At 44.4% G+C, this 18,595-nt stretch overlaps 1 protein-coding gene across 2 annotated transcripts in view; it reads right to left on the bottom strand.

The window, feature by feature from the left end:
* Positions 1-18,595, bottom strand: part of BMERB1 (bMERB domain containing 1) — a 129,382-nt gene that overhangs the window by 8,767 nt on the left and 102,020 nt on the right. For both annotated transcript variants that reach the window (XM_019494828.2, XM_006261586.4), the window contains exon 4: positions 3,536-3,650. In XM_019494828.2, the coding sequence (XP_019350373.1) occupies positions 3,536-3,650 (115 nt within the window). The remainder of the gene's footprint in view (positions 1-3,535; positions 3,651-18,595) is intronic.

Genomic DNA, 18,595 nt, shown 5'->3' with positions numbered 1-18,595 from the left:
TCCCAGTGAGACAGACAAGTGTTAGCACCCCCCCCGCCCCCCCCGCTCCCCACATCCTGAGCTCTTAGTTCACTCCATTAAAGCCTATGGAATTTAAGCAGATATTTTAAATTAAGATATGACTAAATGCTTTAGTGAACCAGGGCCTATGCCAGATCGTTTTCCAACTCAGAAGTAGGCTCCCTTTCGTAGAGCAACAAAGGAAACAGTACGTGTTATAATCCTTTTGTAAAGATCCCCCTTCCCCCAACCCATCCCCAGACTGAAAATTTGACCTTACTGGGTGCGTCTACATGTGCATTAATACTCTGTAATTACAGCACATTGTTTAGTACCTGTAATAACAGGTACTAACTTAAAGCACTGTAATCTGTGCTACCGCGCATTAGTGCAAACGAATGCTTGTTTTGTGATGCTTAATGGTCATTGGACTAATCTACTGCACATTTGTGCATTAGCACATTTTTTGCTAGCCACACTAATGAACAGTAGAATTAGTCCAATGGGCATTAAGCATCCTGCTGTCTGAACTCTCCCAAGTGAATTTTTGTGTGTGGGGGCAGCAGTATCCTAAGAAACTATCACCACTTTGCTGATTTAGCAAAAAAAAATGGGGATTTTGTCTCATTGTCTCATTCTTTCAAAATTGGTAAAGAGCACATTTATAGAAAGTATTTCATTCTAGTGTGAAGAAATACAATTCATTATTATCAAGCAGCATGCTTCAAAGCAGTGATAGCGATTCATGTTTCCAGTAAGATTTCCTTAATTCAGACTACCCAGGACACTCAAATAGGTTGTGCTGCTCTGCACATGCTACCTCCTGAGCTGGAAGCAGTGTAGTTATATGTGTGTAAGGTCCAAAGTGGGCGGCTTAGGTTAGCGCTCGTTCCCCGCCACACTAATGTGAATGCGGTGACACTTCTTTCCGTTTCACATGCTGCTGTCTGCCACTGCTATATTCACAGCTGCATTTAATGTATTTTCAGCAGTTTGGAATGGAGTTGTTTTATGGCCTTTAGAGTCTCGGGTTGCAGGTGAGGCTTTAGATGCCAAACTAGGAGTCAGTGATTCCAGTTTCTGTTTCAAATCAATCAACCACTGACCCACTGCATGACTTTGGGCAGTTTCCCTCCCATCTTTTGTGTGTCTTATCTGCTTAGACTTTAAGTTCATACGGCTGGGTGCTGTTTTTTATGATATGTACAAATGGTGGTTGGTGCCTCTAAACATCACTTCAGTGACAATAGTATTATTATTATTATTATTATTATTATTAATAATAATAATATGCTTACCTAAAGAATAGTGTATATGTATGTGTTAAAACAGGGACAAATCTAGGATTTTGATAGAGGGGGTGCAGAGAGTATGGTGCATCATCATTGGGGATCCTGGTTTTCTCTGTTTAAAAATTGCAAATTCTATGACAGAAACCCCAAATTCTCAAATTAAACCTCCCCAAATCTGTGTTTTTCCATGATTAAAATGAAACACCTCTACATATATCTATCTATATATCTATAGATATATCTATCTATCTATCTATCTATATAGGTATCAAATTAACACAATGTTTTATTGATATATTTACAATTTTAAAGCAATTTGGAAGCCTACCAGTGCCTCAATTATTTAAAAAAAAACAACAACTCCAAATGCCTATATATTTTGGTGGGGGGTAGTTTATCATATAAAATCAGAGCTCCCCCTGCCTCTTTGCTCACCAAGATGCAGGTCCAGCTGTGGCTGTGTCCCCCCCGCCCTGCTGCTTTGTGACACTGAGCAGCCCTGATATGCCAGTGTCCTGCCTCTGCCCATGCCATTGTCCCTCACTCCCAACCCACAGCCCCCTAGCACTGCCAGAGCCCCTCACTCCCATCCCACAGCGTCCTGGACCTGCCATTGTCCCTCACTCCCAACCCACAGCCCCCACAGCCCTGCTGGAACCTCTCACTCCTGACCCACTGCTCCCCGCCCCTAGCCCCCCGTGTGTGAGAAAGGGAGTGGGTGCGTGGTGAAGGGGGACACACAGGAAATACATGGAGGGACCTGGTGCAGGAGGGAGCACCATGCTGCCATGGTGAGGTGCAGCAGTGGCAGTGGTGCAAAGTTGTGCCTCTTGCTGCCACCTGGAGCTGGTCTGGCCCAGCTGAAGCCCCGCACCCTGTTGTAGGTGCAGAAATCTCAGGGGGTCATGTGCCCCCCTACTCACCATGTTGCCTTGGCCCCCTGCCACTTCATTTGTGCTTCCCCACCCCCCTTGACACATCACCTTTCCTCCACATCCACCCAACACATTGGCTGTGCCCCATGCCCCCCAGCCCCATAGATTTACCTGGAGGTAAAGGAGAAAATCCACATTTTTCTCTATTAAAAGAGAAAACCCACATTTTTCTGCAGCAAACAGAAACCCCAGATCCCTGATCATTATATATAACACAAAACTCATTTTTCTCCAGGTAAAAAGGAACTAGACTCTTTGCTAATATGTTAGGGTCCTAGGACTATATTATTCAGTTGGAGACTGAACAAAAAACAAATATAACTTTATTGGAATGTGTAATAATTTGCTATATCATACATCGTGTATTGAAAACACAGCACGCTAGTCAAAAACAGTCTAAGATGTTGCTTCTTTGATCCCATGATCATAAGAATTAAATATACCTCTCTTTCAGATCCATGAAACAAAATCAGGCCTTCTTGTGCATCTTGACAGTGCAGCCAATGTTTCACTGGAAGTTATTTTTCACACCTGAGTTAATACTCATCTGAGTTAACAGTTTTAGCTACCTGAGTTATTTTCACACTGGAGTTAATGTTTTTAAAAACAGTCTGAAGAACTGTGAAATAGGAGCTACTTTACCAGGATCAGCTAGCAGAGAGCAGAATTGCAGAAGAAAGAATAGCTTGATAGAGGGACATTAAGACAATTGAAAAAGAGAGAGGGCCATTAACACTCCTGGCAGTTTAGAAGGAATCTGGTAGATTATAATGAGCCATAAGGTCAAGTGATTCTCTTGCTGCTGCCTGAATAGAAATGCTACTGCCACTGGCAGGCAGTTGGTTTTAAACTTAGGTGTACCAGAAATCAAAGAGAGGGGAGGGGAGTGACTGTACCACTGTATCTCCCTTGCATCTGCCCCTGTGGGAAAATCTTTTTTTTCAAAGTTTACTTCCCCCATCTGGAAAGTTCCTCTGGCAGGAATCTGACTGAAATCCTTTCTCCCTTTTGTAACGGTAGATGGCTTGGTCATTTTCTTGTAATGAAATCAGAAGGAAACTAACCCTCTGTAGTCATGAGATTAAGCAAAATTACAGAATAAGCGGACAGAAATGTAGCCATCTAGTTTGCATGTATCTCCTATGGGACTGGAGAGAAGCTTTTAGCATTACAGAATGTTTTAAGATCTGAGACCACTTCCATTAATGTCAATGGAAATTTTGTCATTTAGTTCAGTGGGAATAGCATCAGGCACTTTTTGAGCCCTGCCAAGTCTCTGGAACAAATTCAGGCATTTTTAATTCTTACCTTAATCTCTCCACTTCTGCATCATCTACAAGAAAATCTCTTTTTTGCACCAATTTATGGATCTTCTGAATCAACTCATCCTCTCTTTTTTTTTGTGTTGTTGTTTTTTCTTTTTCTGATCAAAAAACAGAGACAACAGTTATGGGCTTTGCAGGCTCAAGTACTTAATTAATTTCAGATTTCTAACAATAATTGATTGATAGAAGTCAATGATCTTTCTCTAGATGTCCAGTGGTTTAGAGCGGATTATGATCCCAGGACACATTACTTCAGGATAAATACTCCAGATGCTTTCTTCATTTGATAAAAAGTCTTCAGTGCTTTTCCTAGACTGTCTTTTAAAAGCAAATCTCCCTTTATAAAAATGCTCAGCAATGAATAGTAAGAAAGGGAAACTTTTTGTTTTAAATCCAAATATTAAAGGATCATCAATAAGTGCTTGTTACCTAATGTGCTTCTATGAATGCATCACATTTATGCAAATATAATTCATTAATCTTGTTCTTTAATCTTTTATTGGCTTTTTTCATAAAACACTATAGCTAATGACAGGTATATTAACTGAATGTCCCCAGAATGACAGTATATTGAGATTGCAATAGAAAACTACTGATGTGGTTTCAATGAGAAATTGTTAGCAATTTTCTGATTAGTGATGTTCAGTGGCTAGGACACTGCGGGGGAGGAATAAATAGGCTCTTTTTCTGCCATGGAGCTGCTGCATATTTTGGACAAGTCACTGTTGGAGCTGGCTGGATAACAGAAATCTGTTTTCAAAATATTTTATGACATTTCATGTCTTTTTCTCATATCAAATTGAGAAAAAGTGAAGTATTTAAGACTTTTTTTTTAAAAAGGGATTTCCAGAGGTGTTAATTTTGGGAGAATTTCAAGGGAATTGTTCCGCTTCCTCCTGAAAGTCTCTTGTCACTTTTCCTGGCCAGAAGTGAAATGCAGGAAACCTTTCCAGGCCGGGTGCTGAAGCCAGGTGCCCAGGCTCTCTACACATACTACAGTCTGCCTACTAGAGAGCTGAGCTGTTCCCCTCCTTGATCTCCCCTCCCACCCCGCCGCCTGTCTTGATCACTTTGTCATTTCCACTTCCCCCTGCAGACCCAAAGGGAAATGAACAAAGGCTTTCCAAGGGAGCAGCTGGGACAATTTTGATTCTGAGAAAAGGGTGTTTTCATCAGAAACGTATTCCTTTGAAATTATTGAAGGCAGTGTGGACAGTGCTAGGGAGTGCTGCTGTGAAAACATGCCCTGCCCAACTACCGAACACATGCCATATGCTGAAAAAGTGTCACATAGCTGCCACTAGCAGGCTTAGCACTGCCCTTAGGAGCACCAGTGTACAAATTAATTTTGGTGTGTTTTCAGTCTGCAAATCTCTCTGTGTTTAGAGTGTATGTTCCTAAACTCCCTAAGAGCTTTAATAATTAACAAGCACCATGCTGTCTCACTGAAAGCAATGGTACAATTGGCATTGACTTCTGTGGGAATGGGATCAGGCCTCAGATGAGATGGAACTGGCAATGTGGGACAAATCTAGCTGTCAAGTATGACATCCTGTTAAAAGTTAGCTCATAGTCGCAACTCTGATAAAGTCAGGTGCTCTAAAGATTACTTTGTGGTACAGATAAAGAAAACTTTTCCCCCCAAATTTCCAAAGTCAGTGTAATTAATATCCTGGTTAATAAGGCAAAAACAGAGCTAATTTATAATGACTAGTTTGCTTGATGATAGATTTAGCTGTCACATGCTAGAATTATTATAAAAATGAGGGATTGGGAATACAGTTCAGGAGTATTAAACAAACTCTAGTTAAGACAAATCTGGTATAACTGAGAAAGTGAAGTGGAGATAAAAAAGCTAGAGGCAAATCCCAGCCCACACATCTCCTTAAACAGCTCAAAATGTTGATCAGCCGAAAACAAGCTTCACATTAAATCAAGAATTTTGTTTTCCAGCACTGGAACTGAGCTCTGAGAAACATCAAACTGAGGCAAGTATTTTGAAAGTCCCTGGAAGCAGTAACAAGTAACCTACAGTGTGACACGTTCAATATATCTTATGCTTATTGACTGGATTTATAAGAGTCCCAATTACACCTAAATAATGCAGACATTTGAAAAGAGTTGTTAGTAGCAGCTTAACATATTGGTAGGGAGGTCCAGCTGCACTTCCCACTGGAAATTTCTGCAATAAATCCACTTCTTAAAAAAATGACATGAAAGCACTGAGTAGCCTGGCTTTTGGAGATAATGAAATTCTGTAAATCTGACTGCAGAAAATCATTATTCCTTGGAGAACTTTAAGTTATGGTTTGCCAGGGATAGAAGAAGTAAACAATTGTAATGTGCAAGAAAGATGGTTTGTTTTTAACTAAGATATATTTTCAGTGAAGGTGTACATTATTACTGACAACAGTGGGTTCTTCAAGAATTCCTCCTACTGAATACAAGAAGAAGCCATATGCACAGGCATACTCTTTAACCCACATGCCATAAATGTACAGTGGATAGAAAACTGACCAAACATCAGTGTTTACCAACCTTTTTCACCCCACGGCACACTTACAGGGCCTGCCTCACCCCACGGCACACCGGCTGAGCAGGGTGGGCAGGAGAAGAGTGACAAGTGGACAAATACTGCAGAGTAGGGGGGGATCGGTTAGTGAGCAACTGAATGCCATGCACTGAGAGGTCTTGTCTAGGGTGGGAAAGAATAAGCTTCCCCCCTTGGGGAGAAGCTGCCACACTAGGTATAAGCAGAAGTTGCAATTGTATCAGTAGCCAGTGATCCTGGTATAAATTGTTACAATGTAAGGCATACACAGATTGCAAGAATTGTATCACTTTCAAATGATATCACATAAGCTGTTTTGAGGTCTCTGTTATTTTTGCATGCTTCTGTAGCAGTGCAAGTTTAGCAAAACCACTGCAACTTCAAGGCCGTTTCATTCCATTTTAAAGTTACAGCAATTCAGCTCACTTGTATTGCTATAGGGACGTGCAGAAGTAACCATTACATCAGGCTGATGCCTGTTCTCAAACAAAAAATCTGGTTTTCATTTTAAAGTGGTTAAAAGTTGAAAGTCTATCCATAGCTTACATCTGTTGAAAACAGTGGGAACAAGCATAAGATGTGCGAAAGGCATGACTGGAGGTGACAAGAATAGATTATCTTTTTTGGTCCGCATTTTTTAGACAGAGAAAATCTCAGCCTTAGTGTTTAGTTCTGTGCAAATAACTACAGTCCTATACAGACTTACTAATTTTGTTACCTGTTACTAACATAAAACTATTTGGTACTGGGTTTGCCAACAGATGGCACTGCTACAGCTAAATCCTGAATAGTCAAATACACATATCTGACACTTAGAAACTATTATTGGGGAGTACATTGTGCAAAATGTGACAAGGTCTATTGAGGAAGTCTGTATATGAGACTCTGCTTGATTAAGATTTTATGAATTAAGAACTAGTACATACATTGTTTGAGAAGACAAGTAGAAAAGTGGAGGTTGGCAACACTAACTGGTTGTTTACTGTATAATTCAGGAGAGGTTTGGATACAGGATTGTTGGTAAGAGTGGGTTACGTTTCTGTGTATTGTTCACAATCCTTTGCAAAGGTTACCTGTAAAATAAAATCTTTGTATTGTTGCTGATAAAACTTACTTGCATTATTCCTCACTGGGTACTATTCAGTGCAGACAAATGTTATCAAAAAAGAAGGAACCGATTGAAGCAAAAGTAGCTGAGATAATGTCAAGAAAAAAAAGATGAATGTGCTTTTTGTTAGATGTGTAAAAATGTGGAAAAGTTCTTATTCTACTGAGAAATGCTGCTGCGTGTGTCTGCTGTGCTTAGAGAGAAAAAATATAGATATGATCAGCTTCCTGTTCCATGAGTGACCTCCTTTCTCCTTTCTGGCAAGGCTTTTCCTTTTCTTTTAGCTCAATTACCTAGTTGTAGAGCTTTTTCATGATGATGGGTAGAAAAATACAAGGATGGCTGACTGGGAAACAAACCCATCTCTCTTTGCTAGGCAAAGGCAAATTACTTTTCAAGGGTGCTAGAGGCCCCACACAGACTTCTAATTGTGCTGACTGGCTTTTAGGATGCCTGTTTCTACATATAGACAGAAGTTTTAAATCAGCGTTGTTCTGAAAATCTGTCCAAGGAACCTGAATTACTGACGTGCATGTCCCAAAGGTCTCAGCCTTCAGGTGCACCACAGCAATAGTTAGTTACACTTGCACGTGGCAAGTGTGGCTTTCTGTCACCTTTCCTTCCCTCTTCTGATCCTGGGAGTAATCAAGGGGCTAGCTGAGTATGGTAGGACAGCATCAGTACTGCTTTTTATAGGGTTGACTTGTATCACTTCTCACACACCCACCAACAGACCCAGGTCCATTCACACCCCTTCATGGCCAGGAAGTTCCAGACACCAAAAAACTATGAAGAGCCAATCAGAGAGGAGGAATAGGGCAGATCTAAGTCCTCTTTGTGGTACAAGGAGCACCCATTCAGGATCCAGCTGAGTTGCATAAATCAAGATGAGGCACTGAGATCCAACTCCCATAACAGCCATAGCAAAAGCATTCACAACACAGCCCCTGTCTGTTTCCAATGAATCTGCAAATTCTGCTAAAAGCTTATCATCAGCTATCTCAGAACATATATAATGCAAAACTCTAATTCGCAACAGGTTGATCAGCTGTGTCATAACCATGAGCACTGACAGTCATCTCTGTAAATATAGAGGGACTCTATAACCCTAACTTTCTCTGATTCTATGACTCATAGGAGTCAAACAGGACGATCTTTCCAGGAGTTGCACTAACTACAGTGATGATGTGCTTTGTCTCCAGAAGACACATAGAGGGCCAAACAGCAATAGGCCATCAATCTCTGGGATGAGATTAGCTATTGAAAGGCAGCCCAAGAAATACGACAGCACTATCTTCATAAAACTGAAGCTCGTTATCAACACAACATCAATGAAGTAATAATCTAGACCTTGCTTTTGTTGACAGCAATAGAAAAATCATGTACGAAAAAAGACATGTTGGAAACCATTCCCCCCACCCAGCACAGATCTGTCACTATCAGAGTCACAGCAGCCATAATTCCAAGCATAGTACCAATATGTAGACACTTCAATTTTAAGAAAGCAGACTGGAGAGGCTTTTCTGAAGACCTTGACAAAAAAGTGACACACATTGAACCAGTCTCAGATAACTACAACCTCTTTGTGAATGCACTGTGCAAAACCTCCAAGAAGAATATACCTCGAGGATGCAGAACTGAACATACACCAGGACTTACTCCCATACCAGCAGCCAAGCACAAAAAATACCAGCAAATGTTTCAAAGAAATCCTTTCTCAGAAGATGTTATCGTGGCAGGGACAGCCCTAATTAACAAGCTCCAAGAAGAAAGTGACAGAAATAAAAATAATTGATCAAAAGAACAGATATGACCCACACTAGCAGGAAAGCATGGTTAAGCATTCACAAGCTGAATAAAACCCAAAGTACAGCAACACCACAACATCACAGCCAACCATGTGGCTCACCAAATTCTGCTCAATAGTAAAGCTTTGAATGAACAGCCTAAAATACAAATTAGATGGCAAACTGATCTGAAGGAAAATCATTTTATGTGCCATACACAATGGATAAACTTGACACTGAAATAAGTTGCTAAAAGAATGGCAAAACAGCAGGATCCAATGACATATGCATGGAGCAGATCAAACACTTTGGTCCTGCAACCAAGTTATGGGTATTACATCTTTTTAACAATTGCTCATCAATCCTTATAATACCTAAGTTATGGTGGCTGGCCAATGTTAAAGCCAGAGAAGGATGCCTCTTGCCCAGAGAACTTTTTGCCAGTGTCATTTCTGTGTCATCTTTACAAGTTTTATGAACACCTTATTGTTAATCACCTTTCACCTCATATCAAACAACATCTAATACCAAAACAGTCCGGGTTTAGACCGGCAAATCCTGCACTAGCCAAATACTAAACATAACCCAGCATATAGAAGATTGATTCAAGAAAGGGATGATAACAGGTGCTGTGTTTGTAGACCTATCAGCGGCATATGACAGTCAACCACCAAAACCTGTTTGCCAAAGTCTACAATATGACACACAATGACCACTGAGTACAGCTCATCTGATCTCTTTTGGAGAATAAACATTTTTACGTAGAACTGTACAACTGCGCAAGAGCCGCTGGAGAGGACAATGAAATGGCCTCCCACAAGCTAGCACCGACCTTTTTTAACATATATACCAATGACCAACCCATGCAGAGTAATACGAGGAGCTTCATCTATGCTGATGATCTATGCATCACATCTCAAGAGAAGGACTTTGCCACTGTCGGGAGCAGACTGATGTGCACTGAGCAACCTTTCAGATTACTACAATAAGAATCAGCTTCATGTCAACCCAACCAAGACACAGGTCATAGCTTTTAACCTACACACCATAGAGAAGCCAAGTGAAAATTAAACATAATCTGGGGTGGAATTCCACTGACTAATCACCCAAACCCTGTGTACTTGGGGGCTACATTGGACCAAACACTTACCTTCAACACACATATAGAAAAGACAAAAGGGAAAGTCAGCATTCACAATAACATACTTCAAAAATTGCTCAATTCAAAGTGGGGAGCTAACCCAGCTACATTATGAACCACTGTTATTGCTTTGTGTTACTTCACTGCAGAGTATATGTCCAGTATGGGAATGATCAGTTCATGCCAAGAAAATAGACCCAGTTCTAAACAACAGCTGTTGTCAAATAACAGGATGTCTAAAGCCAACACCAGAAGATAAGTCTGTCCTTACTGGATGGCATTGTACCACCTCAGATCAGAAGTAAGATAGCGAGCCAAAAAGAAAGATCATGAAAGATGGATGTCTCCAGGCATCCACTCTGTGGTCATACAGAAGGAACTAAATGATTTAAAACATGAAACAGTTTTGTGACCAGTGTTGTGCTGTTGGACACAACGGCTGACAGGTGTGACTGAGGTTATGGAAGGAAAGATGACATGCAATCAGGTGCTCTGAAATGGACCTGGAAACCCAGAAGGCAGATTTAGATTGCCCAACTGGGGCAGATCTAGCTTGCCCAACATGGCAATGCCTGAATTGCCTGTGCACACAAACTGGAAGATCAAAAATACACATGATCAAACAAAGCTACTCTAATGACATGAATATATGCGAGTGCTATGAAGTGCAGACTATGGAGCACATGTTCGTTTGCCAACTCCTTAGTGAGACCTGTATGAAGGAGGACGTTGCTGCAGCAATGGAAAGAGCCATCACTTGTGCATGATTCTGAAAAAGCATCTAGTTTATGAAAAGGAGAAGAAGAAATGAATTTCAGATTACTCCACTTTCAACCAGAACACAAGGGGGAAAACTTCTTTTATGACCCAATTCTGTCTTGCCAAATTATTTCCAGTTGCACGAAGTGAGTGCAAGCTTGTTTTAACACCATGCTGATCTCAGTAATAATTTTGTACTGTTTGCATATTATTAGACTTATAAAAAGGTAATTTTCTGAATTTTTCAGCTTCCTCAGCATTTTTAACCATCTGCAGAATTCAGCACTGCTCTTGTGACCCACTCCTACTGAATATCAGTCCCCCTTATGGCTGGTCCACTCTTGGAAGTTACTATGTGTACTACAGCATTGGCTAAGAATGCTGGGTCTTTTAGCTCAGGCAGAAGAGACTAATATTTACATCCAGTGATTTTGGGTTCAGTCCAGCTGTTGACACTAATATACTGTTCTACAGAACTCTCTCATGAAACCTAGCTGTAAGATTTGTGTCAGGCATTTCCAGTTTCACAAGATTGTTGAATGCACTCATGTGCTGGCCAAAAGCCTGCCAAAGGGAAGTGATTCTGCTATGCTTAGTAAATGGCAAAGATTAACAGGCCACATAGCTAGCGTAAAGAGAACATTGCATTCAATAGAAATGGGCATGAGCTTACTAAACCAAAGTACAAACTGCTCTTATTAAAACATCTTGTGTCGTTACAGAAATGGTATGCTTCACTGAGTTTGACTGTCCAGTGAACACAATCCTAATTAGCATACAAATGCTAACTGTGGTTTTTATTTAAGCTGAAAAAAGGCAAACATGGGGCTGAGCTTTGCCCAAAGTTGTTAATTGCTACATAAAGGGCCTCGGTATGTAATCTGTATTGCTCTTTTTGAAAGCCTATGGACAGGTTTTGTATCTAATTATATTTTCTCAGCCAAAGTTCTGCACCCAGGGGAAATTTATGTTCAGCTGGGTGATGCTAGCTATTTTATTACTGTGTTAAAAGAATGGCAGGCATAGCATGGGAAGTCCCTCTAAAACAGTTCCCTCCCCTGGACTGCAATGGAGCTAAACACATAAGTGAGTGTTTACCAGACTAAGAAGCAATGGGTGTGTGTAGACAAAACAGGGGCCCTAAATTGAAGTGGTGGGTTTTTTAAAACACTGCTTCAATTTAGGGCCAAGTAAACTCCCGTGTCATGCACATACCTGTGCACTTACCTGCCTCTCCAGCAGTGGGGAGGGAAGGGGAAGGGAGGGTGAACTGCCAGCAGGCGGAGCAGTCCCTGGGTGGAAGGGAGGGGGCTGGCACTTCCCTCCGTGGCAGCAACGCTCCCCCCTCCCCCCCAGGTGGCACCACCTGCAGGCAACCAGCTCGGGCAGTTCTGGGGGCACCGAAGCCATGTTGGAAAGCACCAGGCCCCTGCACAGCTCAGGCAGGCAGGCTCCAGGGGGGAAAAAATAAGATCAGGCTTGCTGCCTTTTTTTTTTTCTTGGGCAAAGCCTGCCTTCCCAGGCTGCTGCCAGGCTGCCTGCATGGGCTTCCTGCAGAGCCCCTGAGCTGCACGGAGCCTGGTGCTTCGCTCCACGGCTCCAGGACAGCAAACTAAAACTCCTTGGAGGAGTTTTAGTTTGCTGTGCCCCAAGTCATTTAAGGTGCATTACACTGCCGAATTTGCTACAGCAGCTGGGATTACTGTGCAATACGCTGCCGATGCATGCAAACACTAACACCATTAAAGCTGTGCAAAAGCATTTAACCTGCTTTAAAGTGTCATGCACACATGCCCCTCATTTCATCTACACACGGCCTATGGCACCATCATTAGCTTTGATTGAACATCTGCACCTATCACTGCAACCCTACAAGAAAGTCAGATCACCTTGCAAAGATTTTCTTGTGGAGTTTTTCCTCTGTTCTTTCAGCAGTAGATATATCACTTGCAGACCCTGGATCACAGATCAGTGACTAGATATATAGGCAAAGACCTGTCTGGTTCCTTGGCTCATTGTGTGTGCACATGGTATTACCCATATACCTAGGTCAGTAATTGCATTATCCTTTAAAAATGTTTATTAGAGAGGGACAAAGGTTGTTGGGTTTTTGGCAATTCACTTGGTGAGTAACACTATTTATTCACAGGCTCATGGAATGTATTTCTGGGAAATGGAGAGCAATGGATGGCATGAAAGGTGCTGTTAAGTAAATCTATGGATGGGGCCAAATTGCCCTGAGTTGCAAACCCACTGGAGACTGAAGGTACAGACAGAAGTGACATATTTCAAGCTATCAGGCCTCTGAAAGCGCGCTACAGTCATGTAATAGCTCACGTGCATGACTGCAGAGCACTTTTAAAATGGCCAATCGTGAAAAATAAACTCTGGTCAAATCTGGTATTACATTAACGCACTTGAAAGCAGAGCACCTTAGGGAACTTGTGTTCCCTCCAGGGTTAATTTTTCATGTGGAAAGTGGGGCTAGGCTGGGCTGATGCTGCCAGCCCAGCCCCTGCCCCAGGCTGTCAGGTGGGAAGGAGGGGAAAGGGGAGGGAGCTCCTGGCTGCTGAATAGCCAGAGCTGAAGGGCAGTGGGCAGGGAATGAAGCCCCTCACTTTGCCTCCCCCAGCTACCCTGGCTGGGGTATTGGGGGTAGCTGTGGGGGATGAGGTAATGGTTTCCACACACCCCCACCAGCTCCGGCCATTCAGCAGCTGGTAGCTCCTCCCCTTCCCCCTTCCTGCCCTGACTGACGGCCCCGGAGCTGGGGGAGAGACGGGCAGCAGGGGAAAGGGGTACTTCAGCACCTTCCTCAGAGTTCTGCTGGAGTGCCCCCACCTGCTGGCCAGGGCCAGTGAAGGCTGGCTCTAGCCCCTTCCCCAACCCAATAGGCAAACCTCTGTTGGGTTGGAGGGGTGGGAGTTAGTAGAGAAGAGTTAGATCTCTAACTCTTGGCTCTAACTCATGTAAAGTGCCATGAGTTAGAGCAGGGCCCTAATGTCTGCCTGTCTCCTGAATGTGTACAGGGCCATGCATGGGAAGAAATCTTTGCAGGACTGAGTCCTCATTTGTTTCCTTGAATAAGATGGTGTTAGAGATTTTTGCAAAGCAGCAAGAAAATTAGATCACCTGAAATATCAAGTGGCTTAGTCCTGAAGGCATTACTAAAGCATCACTTTCAGCAGGAGTTTGAATAATGGCTGCAACACTTTGCACAAAGTGCCCAAAGAACTTAAGTCACTGAGGATTTAGGTTAAGGCTCTTAAAAATTCAGGTACAACACAGTCTAGACATTTTCCTCAGCCCTTTCTGGAAACCAGCAAACCTTCAGCTATTCTATGATATAGATTTGTTCATAGGAAGCTACAATTAATTGGTAACTCTAGGAAACAAACATCCCCCTCCCCCCCCCCCCCATATCCAGGGCTCTATTTCCCACTGCATCGGCACTAGGTATTTTATAGCTGCCAACATTTTTCCGTGTTCATGCACACTCTCACTGACAAACATACTGTGTCAACAATGGTTCTCATGAGATTTGCAAAAGATTGGAAGAGCTTGAGAAAAATGCAGCATGTTGGGATTATATTGGCAGTGCCAGCTGTCAGTAGTGGTAGTGAAATGGAGCAAAGAAATTCAGAAAAACAGAGAGGGGAAGAACAAAGATAAGGACACAAGAGATGAGAGAGATATGCAGGAAATAGAGAGAAGAATGAGACAAAGACCATGGACAAAAACCATGGACCTGTATTCATTCCTACTGGTAAGAATTTCAGAAAAGTACTTCGGCCCTCGGACCAGTACCCCATGGTCCTAATCCACGTGGGAACAAATAATGTGGCTGGGAACAGTCCAGACTGGATCATGAGGGAATACAAGGCCCTGGGGGCCAAGCTCAAGGAGATGGGGGCACAGGTCATATTCTCCTCTATTCTCCCAGTAAGTAGACGTGGAGGGTGCCATGAGGCCTGTATCGGAGTGGTCAACCGGCGGCTTTGGAGTTGGTGCTACCAGGCAAGCCTCAGGTTCCTTAACAATAACCCGCATTTTCGTGCAGGGGGCATGGGCTTCACCTCTCCCCTAAAGGCAAGTGTTTCTTTTCTTCCAGGTTGGCTGATCTTGTATGGCATGCTTTAAACTAGCTTCGCCAGGGGATGGGGCCACAGGGGGACACGAGGACACTTCTCAGCCAAGACAGGAGACAAGCACAAGAAGTACCCAGGTAAGTGACATGGGTCTGTATAGTCCTAGGATCAAGGGGGGTGGTGCATGCACCCATAGGAGGCCTTAAATGCCTCTACACTAATGCTCGCAGTATGGGGAACAAGCAGGAGGAACTTGCCCTCCTGCTAGCTAACACAAACCCGGACATAGTGGGGCTCACTGAAACCTGGTGGGATTCAACCCATGATTGGGCAGTAAACATTAAGGGCTACAGACTGTACAGGTGGGAAAGAATGGGGAGGAAAGGCAGGGGTGTGGTGCTCTACGTCAAAGAGCAATACAGGTCCTCAACAAACAGCACAGGGTAGGAGGAGGGGCAGACTGAAGTGCTCTGGGTTAGAATACAAGGGGGTCGTGAGGAAAGGGACTTAATGATGGGGGTCTACTACAGACCACCCAACCAGGGGGAAGAGCTGGACCGGGAATTCTCAGGTCAGCTCGCAGAGGCAGTTAAGTCAAGGGATGTGGTCATCATGGGTGTCCTAAACTACCCGGACATCTGCTGGGAGGAGCAGTCAACCAGGTCTGACCCCCCTGTAGGTTCCTTGCTGAGATACAGGACCTCCACCTAACCCAGGAGTTGCACAGTCCCATCAGAAGAAATGCCTTGCTGGACTTGGTCCTAGCCACAGGTGACAACCTGGTGAGGGGACTGCGGGTTCTCGACCACTTGGGCGATAGCGATCATCACCTACTGAAATTCACTATCCAGCACAGGGTGTCAAAGGCCCGCAGCAAGGCAGTAGCCCTTAACATCAGGAGGGCCGACTTCAGTGAGTTAAGGAGATTAGTCAGAGAGGCACTGAGGTCCTGGAGGGTAGGGGAGTTGGGAGTCCAAGACGAGTGATCATTCCTTAAACAGATGATCCTCCAAGCCCAAAGGGTGACAGTCCCAATGCAAATCAAAGCAGGCAAGAGTGCTCAAAAGCCCCCATGGCTCACCAAAGGCATTCAGGAACATCTGAAAGCTAAAAAGGAGGCATATACCCAGTGGAAGGGAAGGGCTATTACCAAGAAGGATTATACCTCCATTGCTTGAGACTGTAGGGGGGCTGTTAGGAAGACTAAGGTGGAGACAGAACTAGGACTTGCGACCAGGATCAAAGATAACAAAAAGTCCTTTTTTAAATACATAGGGAGTAAAAAGAAGGCACCGGGTAATATGGGGCCTCTGCAGGACACACTTGGCAATCTGGTGGTTGCACCGGATGATAAAGCTGACCTCTTTAACAAATTCTTTGCCTCCATTTTTCTGAGCAGGGACCTGGACATCCCCCCAACCGGGATTCTGGATGGACTCAGGAGAGGCACCGCCAGGCCTAGGGTCAGGGAGGACCTAGTTAGGGAACTTCTGGTGGGGCTGGACATGTTTAAATCAGCAGGTCCAAATGATCTCCACCCCAGGGTGCTGAGGGAATTGGCAGGGGTCATTGCGGGACCCCTGGCATGGCTTTACGAGTGCTTGTGGTGCTCTGGCCAGGTGCCAGAGGACTGGAAAAGGGCCAATGTGGTCCCCATTTTCAAAAAAGGGAGGAAGGAGGACCCAGGTAACTATAGGCCCATTAGTCTTACCTCAGTCCTGGGGAAGCTCTTTGAGAAAATTATCTAGGAGCACATCTGCAAGGGACCAGCAGGGGAGATTATGCTCAGGGCCAACCAGCATGGGTTCATTAGAGGCAGGTCCTGTCAGACCAACCTAGGTGCCTTTTATGACCAGACCACAAAATCCTTGGACACAGGTGTCACAGTGGATGTAGTCTTTCTGGACTTTAGGAAGGCCTTCAAAACTGTCTCTCACCCCCTTCTCATTAAAAAATTAGGCGGCTGTGGCGTTGATGCCTACACAGTCAGATGGGTCGCAAATTGGCTGGAGGGCCGCACCCAGAGAGTGGTGGTGGACGGGTCATTTTCAACCTGGAAGGATGTGGGCAGTGGGGTCCCCCAGGGCTTGGTCCTCAGGCCCATATTGTTCGACATTTTTATCAGTGACTTGGACAAGGGGGTGAAAAGCACCTTGTTCAAATTCGCAGATGACACTAAGATGTGGGGAGAAGTGGGCACGCTAGAAGGGAGGGACAGGCTACAGCTAGATCTGGACAGGTTACAGGGGTGGGCGGATGAGAATAGGATGGGATTCAATACTGACAAGTACAGGGTGCTGCACCTAGGGAGAAAGAACCAGCAGCATACCTACAGGCTGGGGAATTCTCGTCTCATCAGCACAGAGGCAGAAAGGGATCTTGGAGTCATTATTGATTCCAAGACGAATATGGGCTGCCAATGTGAGGACGCGGTCAGTAAGGCTAACCGTACCCTGTCATGCATCCACAGACGCATCACAAACAGGCCCAAGGAGGTGATCCTCCCCCTCTATGCGACATTGGTCAGGCAACAGTTGGAGTACTGCGTCCAGTTCTGGGCACCCCACTTCAAAAGGGATGTGGACAGCATTGACAGGGTCCAGAGGAGGGCCACTCCCATGATCCGGGGGCAGCAGGGCAGGCCCTACGAGGAGAGGCTACGGGACCTGAACCTGTTCAGTCTCCACAAGAGAAGACTGAGTGGGGATCTGGGGGCCGTCTATAAACTTACCGGGGGGGACCTGCGGGGAATGGGAGAGCCCCTGTTCCCCCGGGCACTACCAGGAGTAACTAGGAATAATGGCCACAAGTTGATTGACAGTAGGTTCAGACTAGACATCAGGAGGAACTACTTCACAGTCAGGGCGGCTAGAATCCGGAACCAACTTCCAAGAGAAGTGGTGCTCGCTCCTACCCTGGGGGTCTTCAAAAGGAGGCTAGATAATCACCTGGCTGGGGTCATTTGACCCCAGTACTCTTTCCTGCCCATGGCAGGGGGTGAGACTTGATGATCTGCTCAGGTCCCCTCCTACCCTACCAACTATGAAACTATGAAACTACTTACCAGTAGAAAATTAGCCTGGGAGCTGAAGCATACACACAATAGGCAGTCCTCCCAGTTTTAAGTCACCAGATGGGCTACACATGGTGTTATGTAAAACCAGAAGTACAGGGAAGATGGGCTGGGGAAAGCCTCCCTCACCCCAAGTCCTGGCTCCCAGGCTTCTAAATCACTATATGTGCAACCCAGTGGTGTGGCACACATGGCATTTAAAGCCTGGCAGGGGCCAGAAACCAAGGCAAAGATAGATTCCTGAACTATGATTCCCTATCCTATGGCTTTGAAGTTGTCACCCACACCACTCAGCTGGGCAGTGGGGATGTCATTTAAACCCTGTAGGGTTGGAAACTGGGGTAGGGGACATTGTCCTGGTTCTGTAGCCTTCCTGGAGCTCCAGAAAGGCTCCAGCCCCAGATATACCTGCCTCCCACTATTCATTCCTCCTGGTTGAAGAAGAGGAGTGCTCTTTTCCCATGGCAGGAACCCTCCCAGAGCTATTGGAGAGTTCCCTCCACAGGAGCATCTGTCCCAATAATCAGTTGATTGGC

This window comes from Alligator mississippiensis, chromosome 13 (genome assembly GCF_030867095.1).
Source record: "Alligator mississippiensis isolate rAllMis1 chromosome 13, rAllMis1, whole genome shotgun sequence".
NCBI lineage: Eukaryota > Metazoa > Chordata > Crocodylia > Alligatoridae > Alligator > Alligator mississippiensis.
Note: the sequence above shows the minus strand (reverse complement) of the source record. Positions and strands in the feature narration are given on the sequence as shown.